This window comes from Argentina silus (assembly GCF_951799395.1).
Source record: "Argentina silus genome assembly, chromosome: 17".
Classification (NCBI taxonomy): Eukaryota; Metazoa; Chordata; class Actinopteri; order Argentiniformes; family Argentinidae; genus Argentina; species Argentina silus.
This window is the reverse complement of record NC_139671.1, coordinates 6,718,737-6,730,078: the sequence shown is the minus strand read 5'-3', so window position 1 is coordinate 6,730,078 and position 11,342 is coordinate 6,718,737. Positions and strand designations below refer to the sequence as shown.

Sequence of the window (11,342 nt, the reverse complement as noted above, 5' to 3'; positions counted from 1 at the left end):
AAGCCATGTATGGATGAGGGGACTGGAACATGCAAACCACAAAGATGTTGTTTGTTTAGATATCACCTGGAGGGTGAACAGGTGTGGCGGAAGGAAAGGGTTGGGGGGGGGGGGGGGGAGAGGGTCTGTAATCTTGATAGACAGCATTAGACGACTATAAGCTACAGTATAGCTTTCCCCATCAGGAGTCTAAATTCACCTTGTTTGGCCAGTAAGGAGAAGAGTTCAATCACCATTTCCGCATCATTTGATCAAATTGACTGCAAATATTGGATGATAGGTTGCCTCTGCCTACACATATCGAGTATTGTAGTGTGAGGAAAAAAACATAGCTCCAAGCATTTAGAATGTGATTCTCTCTGTATTGCCGTCTTTTCAATTACAATGGATGCTTGTATTGTTTTTTCCAAACAGAATAATTCAGCGATAGCACTAGGAGGGCCCTTTAGCACATTGTGTAGCTAATGTGAATGAGCATGTTCTCTTTCAGGGCCTTACCATTCAAAGTGCATCAGCCTCTCGTTTCCATGGTTTCCTTGCCTCTGTCATCACTGTCTCTCCACCGGCTTCACTAGCTCACCACAGAGGGAGAAAGAAAGAGGGAGAGAGAGAGAGAGAGAGAGAGAGAGAGAGAGAGAGATGGTAAATAGGGCTTTTAATGCTTGTTATCTTTCCCTTAGCATAAAGCCCTCAACAGAGCACATTATGGGAATGGAAACCGAATAAATCCCACTGTCCAATTTACTCTTACACTTAAAACACGATTACATAGAAAACATGCCTGATTGAACTCCTCCTACAAAACGACACATATTTGATCTTCATGTCTGGATTGCAACATTTCGAATCACCCAGAGGCCGTAGAAGTAGGGGAGTATTTGTACAGGACACAACAGGGCTAGTCCAAGGACCCTCATGGTTTATTTGTCTCTACTCCATCACCCCCATCCCCCACCCTTCACACTGCAATCAATCCCACACTAGAAGGCGGGACACACACACACACACACACACACACACACACACACACACACACACGCCCATTCCTCTGGTGATCCAGATCCTATTCACTCCAAGCTTGTAATACCACGGGGACAGGACAGAGGGCGCTGTCTTGACAGAGGAGGGTGAGGTGCATTTGTCTCTGTCGGTCCATCTCTCCTCCTCCTCCTCCTCTCCCTCGGCTCAATAAGCATTCCTTTCATGTTGGGTGTGAGACTCTACAGGCTTTCTGAAACGCTGCTTTTCTACATAATTATGCTAATGACCCAGATGGTGGGATGGTGAGTGCATCGTTGTTTGATATTCTCATACACTGCAGAGAGTGTCTGTGCAGACCCACCAAAACCCAAGGCACATTCCAAACTAGTGTTCTGGTCCCCCCACCATCTCTCTCTCAACTTCTCTCATCCCTTTGGTTTTGTGTCAGTGATGATCGCATGTGTTTTGGGCTTTATGAGTAGGGCTACTGTGTGGGGTTTAGCAAAAAGGCTTTAAGTGAGATGACTATGACTTTCGTAATGTACAGATGACTTTACGACCATGGCTGGCTGGATATATACGGTAAGTAGGTTTACATCTCATTAAGAACCTTTGCACCGTGGCTGTTTCTCACACACACCCATGCACGCAAGCACTCATACACACTTGCGTGCGCATGCGGACACACACACAAGCCAGTCATTCACTTCACACTTGAGTCCATATACAATGACACTGTTCATCCCGTTGGGGATGGGGTGGGAAGGGGGGGATCAAAGAGCCCTTTCATATCCATCAATTCAGCTCAGATTAGATCCCTCTCATCGCCGCTCCACCCACTCGTAGCGGGGCCTAATTGTTGTAGAGTACCTACAGTAGATTCATCGGCACATTCGGATTCATACAGTAGGTTACGCGTGAAGCCGGGCGCAGATAACACAGTGAAACATAAATAACTTTTGCGCCTAAACTCCATGCCGATGGAGTCCACCATTTGAAGTTGGCCATTCATATTGAAACGTTATACTTCAGTCATCAGCCGTGATACACCAAGTAATTATCCCGTTATTAGATTATAACTGGTTGTCAGGGAGATATGTCTTTGTGCAGTGTGGAAGCCTCTCCGGGGCAATGGCAGTCGGTTATGAGACGGTTACGTAGGCTACGAGGGGCGTAGCCTGCAGTAGGCTAGGCTCTTGGATGGCTTTCAATTTTAAAGTGAAGTTATTTGCATAGGTTAAATATTCGTGCCTTTGAGCAGATACTGTAGATAGCTGGTATTACGGATTTGCTCCGTTGCCAATTCTATCTTTTCCCTCTCACACTTCACAAAGAGGAGGATTGCATCGCTCTGACATGCCCGGTACATATTTCAGCTAAGAATCGTCTCTGACTATACATCAAAGAGTTTTTTTAATTCAAGGCTTTTAAAACCAAATCATTGTGCACCCGCATAGGTTAGGACTATTCATCAAACAAGTGTCTGGACATTTGAAGACACATTATTGCATGATAATAGTCTTCATAAGGAGCTTGATGTATGCCTATAGCGTCAAACCCAAAGCTTTTCTGCAGAGCCCGCTGGCGAACTGATGGTTGATTGCGTCGCTGTCCATGGTGCTGTAGTTCGGAGATTCGGACAGCGACAGGCCCTGCAATGAGCTCCTGGGCGATTTTCACAACCCTGTGTCTCATAGGAATGCCTTTTGGAAATTGGGTCAGTCGGTGTGTATGCATTGTATGATTAGGCCATGCGAAAATATGAATGCAGTAGGCCCACGGCAGAGACATCTGCAGGCTATAAAATGATAGAAGCGGAAAGTGAAGAGCTTAAAGCAGACCAACTCTAGAGTATGGTGTAACTAAATTGTATTACTTTATCTGCAAGATAAACTTCCAGATTATGTTGACATAGGCTAAATGAAGACTTTTTTTCCTCATCTATATTTGTAGCATGACTTTTCAGGAGCATGCGACTGCGGAGGGATTTATAGGGAGGGATTTGGATCACATTAAATTGGACACAAGTTAGAGTAATAGTAATTTTGATTCTGTTTAATTTTAGAGGAACAACTGTTTTAATTTAGTTTTAATTTAGTTTTAATTTTCTCGTTGTGAAAATCACTTTTATGAATGGAACCAGATGTTGTGAAGCAGATCCCACGAGTAGCCTAATGTCTGGCAATCCCATCATTGGACTGATCATGATATGGAAAGAACACGTCTTGGTCTGTGTGAATACTCACAAGATATACTCGATCTAAAAAGCGCAGCAGATGCGTTACATCATTGAGCGGGTGGGTGGATTGCAAGCCATGGCTGGAGGAAATAACACCATTTCTAAAAGAGCGGGTCCTTTGGGATGCAGATAGGGATCATTGGCTCTCCGTCGTTAGCGGAACCTCTCTCTCTCTCTCTCTCTCTCTCTCTCTCTCTCTCTCTCTCTCTCTCTCTCTCTCTCTCTCTCTCTCTCTCTCTCTCTATCAATCTATATCTCTCCCTCTCTCACCCTTCCTTCCCTTCTCTTCTGTTGGCTATCTCTCTGGGGCGCGCGCGCTCACACTAACCTTGGCTCGACGTCAGAGGCTGTGCAGCAGTGCAGTATAATGGAAGCGTAGGCAACCCAAAGTGCCTCATAGGCTGCTATCGCGATTCCGCTCTACTTGGCGCTCTCTACCGCTCTCCTGCCGACACTCTCGTGTGGATATCGCTCCGTGTCTCACCTTAGCCAGCCTATGGGCCCCCACCGGATTCTTACTGCTCGACATGGATGTCCCGCCGTCCCTTGAACCGGAGGATTGTTTCTTGGCGCAGTGAAGTAGGAGAATCATGCCGAGACTGCTAATGGATTTAGGGGAACTGCGAGTGACCATGCCGTGATCCTGCGCGTGGGCTACCGTCACCCTGCCGAACGACCGTAGAAGAATTCCGGGGGAACCAAAGCGTACGGGGGATTACCACTGTGCATTTTACAAACAACATGAAGATTACCTCCCCGCTGATAACTAGTCTCGTTTTCAGGTTCAACCTCAGGCTGCTCCCGCTTCTGCTGCTGTGTCTTGGATATTCTCGCGGGATGCCGCACGTTTTAAGATTTGGTAAGATAGCCTACTTGTTGTTAATGAGGAGAGAAAGAGGTTATGATTAATTCACTCTGTTGTAGCATATACCCCGGCTGTGGCTGCTTCGGCCGGTGTCGTGGCTGACCCCGTTTGAGATTCATGGTCGTGTTGTTTTGAACCCCTATTGCACACTGTTGACTATTCCTCAAAGACAAGAGACAGTGAAACCTCAAACATTTGTCATGGAAAATGTGATGTTTTAGATGCGAATTAGCATTGAACTCACATAAGGGACTTAGCCTATTCAGAATTGTAGAATTGAGATGACTCTCGCGGTCAAACTAAAGCAAGCTATTCACTTAATGGTGTGCATTAGTGCCCCCATTGAGAACCGGTGAGCGTTGATGGAAGGTGACAGTTTGTCCTTTTATTTTGTCAAGTGTGTGACGCAATCATTCCAAACGAAAATGAACTTTTGTGCATAATTGACATTTCTGTATGCAACAGCTTGTGGCGCAAATATAAGGCTGTCTTGAAAATGTTGAGCAACAGAGTCGCTTTAAGATATATACTTTGCAACTTTTCTTCAGCTTTATCTTTCATATATTTGGCAACGTGAACACAGCAACGTGAACTATAAAGTAGTCTTTATAGTGTTTACAATCAATATCCGACCATTTGGTGGTCTCTTGTGCTGAACAATTCCAGAGCTTGGCGCGCAAAGGGCCTAAGCGACATTTTCCAAATTTTACAGGAGAGCCAAAACAAAACATTGATTCTGAGTCGATTGTATTGTGATGAGTCTTTGTTTAAACACTATATGTCAATGCAGTTAAGCATCTCAATTAGCTTCTTCCACCACTTGATCTCATCAAGAGCTTTTTTGGCCATTTTGGCCCAAAATATCACTTTGACCCAGCAATAATCTAAACGGGAGTTCAGGAGTATGACACAGAACATGTTAATCCACAGATTAATAATAACTACTCTTGTGGTTAAAGGAAACCTCAAACAGGCACATTCTCCTAACCAGTAGCCTACACACCGGGGGATAACGTCTTTATGGCCTTTAAACTGCTGACACCCCAGCATGTCTTCTGCAGTAAATGTTTACATGTAAACATTACCCTGGAGTACAGATCAATCACGCAGTCAAACAAGGCCAATCAATAAACTTGACAGTCGTTTTTTTCTCTCTCTCATGCATTCAAATATCCCATCACTGATGATGTAGGACCTTGTCAGCTCAGTAGGCTGTCATTTATTTTATTTTATTTTGTACCTTTATCAGTATAAAATAAGGTCCGCCGTGGACTATATAGCTCCAAGCAATGCGTTGTCAGTCTTTGTTTGCATGCTGAGGACCGTGTTCGAGTGACTGCGGGCTCTTCCTCACAGCGGATGTCATCTAATGTTGACAACACTCTCTGACAATCCCAATCCCCCAGAGGGTCCTGTTTAAAAGTCAGCCCGCGTCCGCACGAGCCGCCACTATGGCAACGGGATGTGCTTGTGTTACTGCTGCTGCTGCAGCCTCCTCCTGTCTTCGCGCGCTCACCGATTTCCCATCTCGCACGCCGTCTGACAGGGACGCTTGACTCTGCAGTGGGCTCGCCGGCATCGATAGTCCGCGAGAGATACGAATGAAATACATCTCCTGTGACTGGGTGATTCATGCACATCTCTTGAGATCTCTTGCTCAGGGGCTAAACGGCATGCCAGTTTGATTTCAGCCTTGCGGCGTCAGACGTACGCGTCATTGCCCCGGAACTCTCCGTTCAGGACCGTGGACAGCGGCTCGCCTGCCAGCCCGCGCAAGGGCCTGTTGCTACAGTATTGCAATCACATGTTCGTAATTTGAGTCAAATACAGTCTCGGGCAACATCAAACTTTTTCTCTGATCCGTTGAGACTATATCAGCGAACACACTAGAAGTTCATATTCAGCACTGGCGTTTTAATTGCGTTATCTATCATTACTGGCGTTTTAACTGCCTCTAATCCCCAGATGCGGGTAGTTCACATTACTTCACATTCATATTTCACTGAATGTAATATATGTAATAACATGAATGACTCTTGTTTAGATATCACCCTACACGTCATGTTTAGGGTCATGCTAATCGCGTTCTAGTGACAGTTATGAGAGGCCACACAAGAATAGCATTGAGAATGTGCTGAGATCACAAATGGCTGAAGAATGAGAAGCAGCAACTAAAGCCACTATGTGCAAGGGTCCATTCTCTGCCTGATATAGGGCCTCTATTGTGTTTTTAATGTAAAGCCTATCAGGTGAAGCAGAGAATGGTTATATTAGAAAACAATAGAGAGAGGGGGAGGATTCTATAGGGAAATAACAAAAAAAAAAAACTCCAAAGAAATCCAAGCAGCATTTCCCGGGCCTTCACTCTATATGCTTGCTCAGCGTCCTCCCAGCTGGTCCTAGCGGGGGGGCTGGGTGTGGGAGAGAGAGAGAGAGAGGTCAGGTCCCCTAGGTCATTTGTTCCCCCTTCCCTGGGCTGCTTGTCCCCCCCTTTCCCTGCCCTCATATAACATCCTCACAGGCACTGACCGGCCGTTTGTAACACCACTGTTCTCCTGTCAGGCCGAGACCTTTTCACAGAGCAACACGGAGGCACTACTACGGCCCTCTGTGTATTCACCACCGCTCTTACAGCACGCGGTGACAAGCAGCGCAAGAAAGTCCTGGTCTGGCCTCCAGCTTGTCGGCTGAAATAGCTGAGCTCCACGAAACATCTATATTTGGAAACAAGCATCGTTGTTTCAAGCAGAGCGGGCTGAGAAAGATGTAACCGTGTCGTGGCATTGTTGTTCTGTCTAGGGATTGTAGTTGGGGTACAGGTACTCCTGTTTCACGACAGTATACCAGTGAGTATAGAGTATATGGAGAAGTTTGACGAGATGGCAGACTAGTTGTGTGTTGGTAGATTATGGTGGATAAATGGGTCTGTATTTAAGTGAGCATCCTACAGATTCAGGTTTGCAGCTGTTTTACTACCTGTGTGATGGGAATTGATTTTGCTCTCACATGGAGTGTGAGTCATACAGTATAATCATCATCTGCTGGTTGAGTCATGTAGCAGGCCATCTAATGCAACATTATACTCAGGTACATTGGGCCTTCAGTACATATGGACAGAAGTGGCCAAAGTAAAGTAAGCCATCACTGAGTTTTCTTTTGTCAACAGGAGACTCAGTCCATTAGCCATTCATCGTGGTGTCTTTCAGTCCTGAGAGTGTAATGACTGGACTACTTAAGCAGAGGACTCAAATGCACGACTCAGAGACAAAAACTTAAATCCAATAGAATAGTCTTTACTATCAAAAAAGGTTTGGTACACAGGTAGGCAGTCAGTGGGTAGGCAGATAATCCAGGAAGGGGGTAGCCAAAGCTGAGTTTAGTACACAGGTAGGCAGTTCAAAAGTCAGGCAGATAACACTATCAGAGATCAAAATAACCAGGAATACTCAACACTAGGAAAAATCGCTGGAACGCTTGACACAAGGTACAAAGACGAACTGGCACAGAGACAGGGGAACACACAGACTAAATACACAGGGAAGGATGATGAGGAACAGGTGAAGCCAATCAGGGTGGGGTAGACGATCACACAGGCGGGAAACACACAAGGGCAGGTGGTGAAGTGTCTGAAATGAGAGACAAGGTGAGTAACACAAAAATAAACAGGAAATGATAAATGAAATAACATGAAACAAAGACAAACATAAACTAAGGAACAGTGAGAGAGAGGAGTTTTATAAGAAAACTATTTTCTTATTTTCTAACTCCTTCAGAGCACCCATGGAAAAACCTTGATCACAATGACATTGAGTTAATGCTGTAATTTCTATAATCAGGCAAAGTGGATTGGGTTCCGTAATGCTGGAGAACAATAACAGTATCACCACCGCCATTTGACGTCGCAACCTGAAGCACATCCCCAAGGAAGGCTGGAAGGATGGCTGAAAGCAATGTTTACTCTGAGAAACCCAAACTCAATTATTCTGTTTATTTCATGATTTTTTTCCCCTACTAACTCAAACTTTATTTGAGAGATTTCTGGCCTAGCACAGCACAGCAGTGTTTCATTTAAGTAATTCAATCAAGCCCTTTTCTGGTCTTCTAGCAAGAAGCAATCCCCTCTTTTGAGACTTGAGTTACTTGACAGTTTTCACAACGTGTGGTCTAAATAAAGGTATTTTATTGTTTTTGCAAACTCCCCCCCCCCCCCTCTCTCTCTCTCTGCTCAGTTGCAGTACTTTGTCAAATTACAGGGTGGAGAGACGAGGGAGAGGGGAGTTGTAGTTAATTGACTTTATTTGCTTTTGCGCCGCCAGTCTGAATTATCAGCTTGCTGGAGTTTAGTTTGGGATTTCAGGCATTATGGATATTACCCTGTGTCCCGGCCCGCTGCCAACCCTGTTCACAGCAAATACATTTAAATAGGCACAAAGCTGCTTAAAATATTCATGTGTCACTCGGCACTTGCAAGCTTATAGAAATGTGAAACTATCTCTCCTCCGCTTGCAAATGATTTCCATGGTTTAAAAATACCCAGCGCAGCTTTCAAGAACAAAGAGGAGATCTGTCTTGCATTAACATGCAGCGCGACACATATGGGTTTGAAGCAGGGAACTATCTTCTTAGATGAATTTCTTAAACCTGTTTACAGGCCTGTGTCTTTGAAGGTCTTGCTGGGTGTTGTCATGCATCAGATACAAAAGGCCTTCTCAACGGTGATTAATTCAAGACTGCGCCCTCTCTGCCATTTTGAAATGGAAAATATCTCTGAGCTGTGAAATTAAAAAATAGCAATGCATCTTTCCGTGCTTAGCATTTAGTTTGTTTGAAGGTGTATTAGTCGCAAGGCAAGAGGGATAAGTTGCACAGCCAGAGTTTAAGACCAACGTCTGCCCTGTGAGGGGGATCACATAGACACACTGATTTCAGCATTCCAGAAAAAGTACAAAATAATAGTACGCTCCTTGACAACAATGATACTGCGAAATACTATCGAATGATATTTAACCGGTGGCAATAACTCTAACGTAGAATGATGGTTTTGACAAACATCCTACAGAGTTGATGCCGTAATGTAAGTGATGAGAGCACTGCTACTGGTGTACCATTAGGCTAGAGACGTGATTGGTTCTCTTCTTATTCACAGCCCATCAATCGTCACTCTCTGTCAGTCAGTGGTGTACCTGGGTATCTCTGGGTCAGAGGTCATGTGTGATTGTACTGTGACACTGTCCCTGGAGAGGAGCCTTAATGGCCGTGTGGGTTCGTGCCTTCGCCTCGGAGACGACCGAAGGTCAGGATTGCAAACGCGCGCAAGGAACATTCTGCTCAATGGCTTGGATGTGAAGTCTGCTGCTCACAACTCTAGCCACAGAGGCGCGTTGAGACAGAGACAGTGTGTGAAAGAGAGAGAGAGGAAAGGGTAAAAGGAAAGGAAAGTGTAAATAAGTGAAAGGAGGAGTGGTGAGTTGAGTTGAAGCAACAGAGACACAGACTGAGACACAGAGAGAGGCATGAGTGAGTGAGTGAGAGGAGGAGAGAGTGAATCCAAGACGTAGAAAGAACGTACAGAAAACAGAGTGAAAAGTGTGTGTATGTGCGTGCGTGCGTGTGTGTATGTGAGAGAGAGAGACAGACCATGAATAAAGGATGTCTCTGTGAATTAATGATGACTCTAAACAGCCATGTGAGTTGGGGATCACACAGTGTTTACTCTCGGTCCACAGATTTACCTCCCCTGTTTTTGCAGTACTGCCATAGATAGAGTAGAACGTGTCTTAGGTTTATTCAGCCCTGCCAGATCAACTCATACATTAAACATTACATTTACAGATTCATTTATGGATGCTCTAATCTATTCACACAGATCTATGTACTGCACTACATTTGTTTGTTTGATAACTGCAGCCGGGTTGAATCATGCATGGTGTTGGAGCTCACGCTTTTCCAGTGTGTGTGTGTGTGTGTGTGTGTGTGTGTGTGTGTGTGTGTGTGTGTGGGCGGAATGTGTGTGTGTGTGTATATGTGCCACATTATAATAACTTCATAACTGTTTTGCAGCCCTAATTAAACTGTAGAGGGGTTGTTCTCGAAAGAAAAACAAACATGTATTTCAGTGAGGATTGTCTTTGGAGCTCATAATAGTGCTAATTGGGGGGTTGTGTGAAATGTTTACTGTATGCTTACTCTGTTATTACTACCCACAGAGAAGCTTGTCTGTGGCCTTCAGTGTGATGTGTTTGGTGCCTGGGGTTCATATCCTTCAGATCCTTTACCTCATACAGTAAGATCATCATGGAGAATTCCAACTGTACTCAGATAAGGTGGAATTGGATACACTACAATATTGATATCCAGATGAAAGGGTCTGAACTGATTGATGCCACTGTAAAGAGAAATTGGTTTCCAAGTCTAGTGGTTAATCAAAAAGATGTCCAAACAGACACGCACGCACACACATATACACGCAAGCACACACGCAAGCGCGTGCGCGCACACACACACACACACACACACACACACACACACACACACACATATGCAATGCAGAATTCAATCAATAAGACATAACCCTTCCCGCTGCTTAGGTACTGAAGGCCAGATTTAATCCCTCCTCAGTCAGGTTAGGATAGTGGTGACTCACCTCCAGCTCCACTGAACTGAATGAGAGGGGGAGGAGGAGGACGAGGAGGAGGAGGAGGAGGAGGACGAGGACGAGTGGAACGACTGAAAGAGAGGAAGGCAGGATATCCGCTGTCATTGACATTGCTAATCGGGGGGGGGGGGGGGGGGGGTGTATTCTGAATGTTCATCTCCATGTCCCCAAGGATGATGTATGCTCGATAGGGTGACATGGTAGAGGCGGATCGCTTCAGAATGTGTTCTTTCACATGAGTGAATGACGACGGGGAGGTATTGTACAGCATCCTTAGAGGCTGTGCTAAATTCTGCTGGCTGAGTAAGCTTTGAATTTCATTTGTCCTTCTTCTTCTTTCTTTCCATCATCGTAACATTTTTTCAGTAGGCCAACCACTTCATATTCAGCTCGTTCCTGAAAACGAGTCTCTCAGTCCCTCCGTCGTGTGGCTTATGCTCTTGGAGGACGGGGAAGGGGGGTGCGTGGGTGGGTGGGTGGAGCTGGCGAGTGTGTAGTGTCGTTTTGCTAAATGTAATAGGAACCAGGCCCAGGCAGAGTCCCCTGGGTGCCTGGCTGGTTAAGTGGGTCATTCGTCCCCTCTGAGGCTCACTGCACTGTTC

At 45.3% G+C, this 11,342-nt stretch overlaps 1 protein-coding gene across 2 annotated transcripts in view; it reads left to right on the top strand.

The window, feature by feature from the left end:
• Positions 1 to 3,961: 3,961 nt before the first annotated feature.
• Positions 3,962 to 11,342, top strand: part of LOC310817910 (glutamate receptor ionotropic, kainate 2) — a gene marked incomplete at both ends in the record, with an annotated part of 47,356 nt that continues 39,975 nt past the window's right edge. For both annotated transcript variants that reach the window (XM_083688646.1, XM_083688645.1), the window contains one exon: positions 3,962 to 4,079. In XM_083688646.1, coding sequence (XP_083544772.1) covers positions 3,962 to 4,079 — 118 coding nt within the window. The remainder of the gene's footprint in view (positions 4,080 to 11,342) is intronic.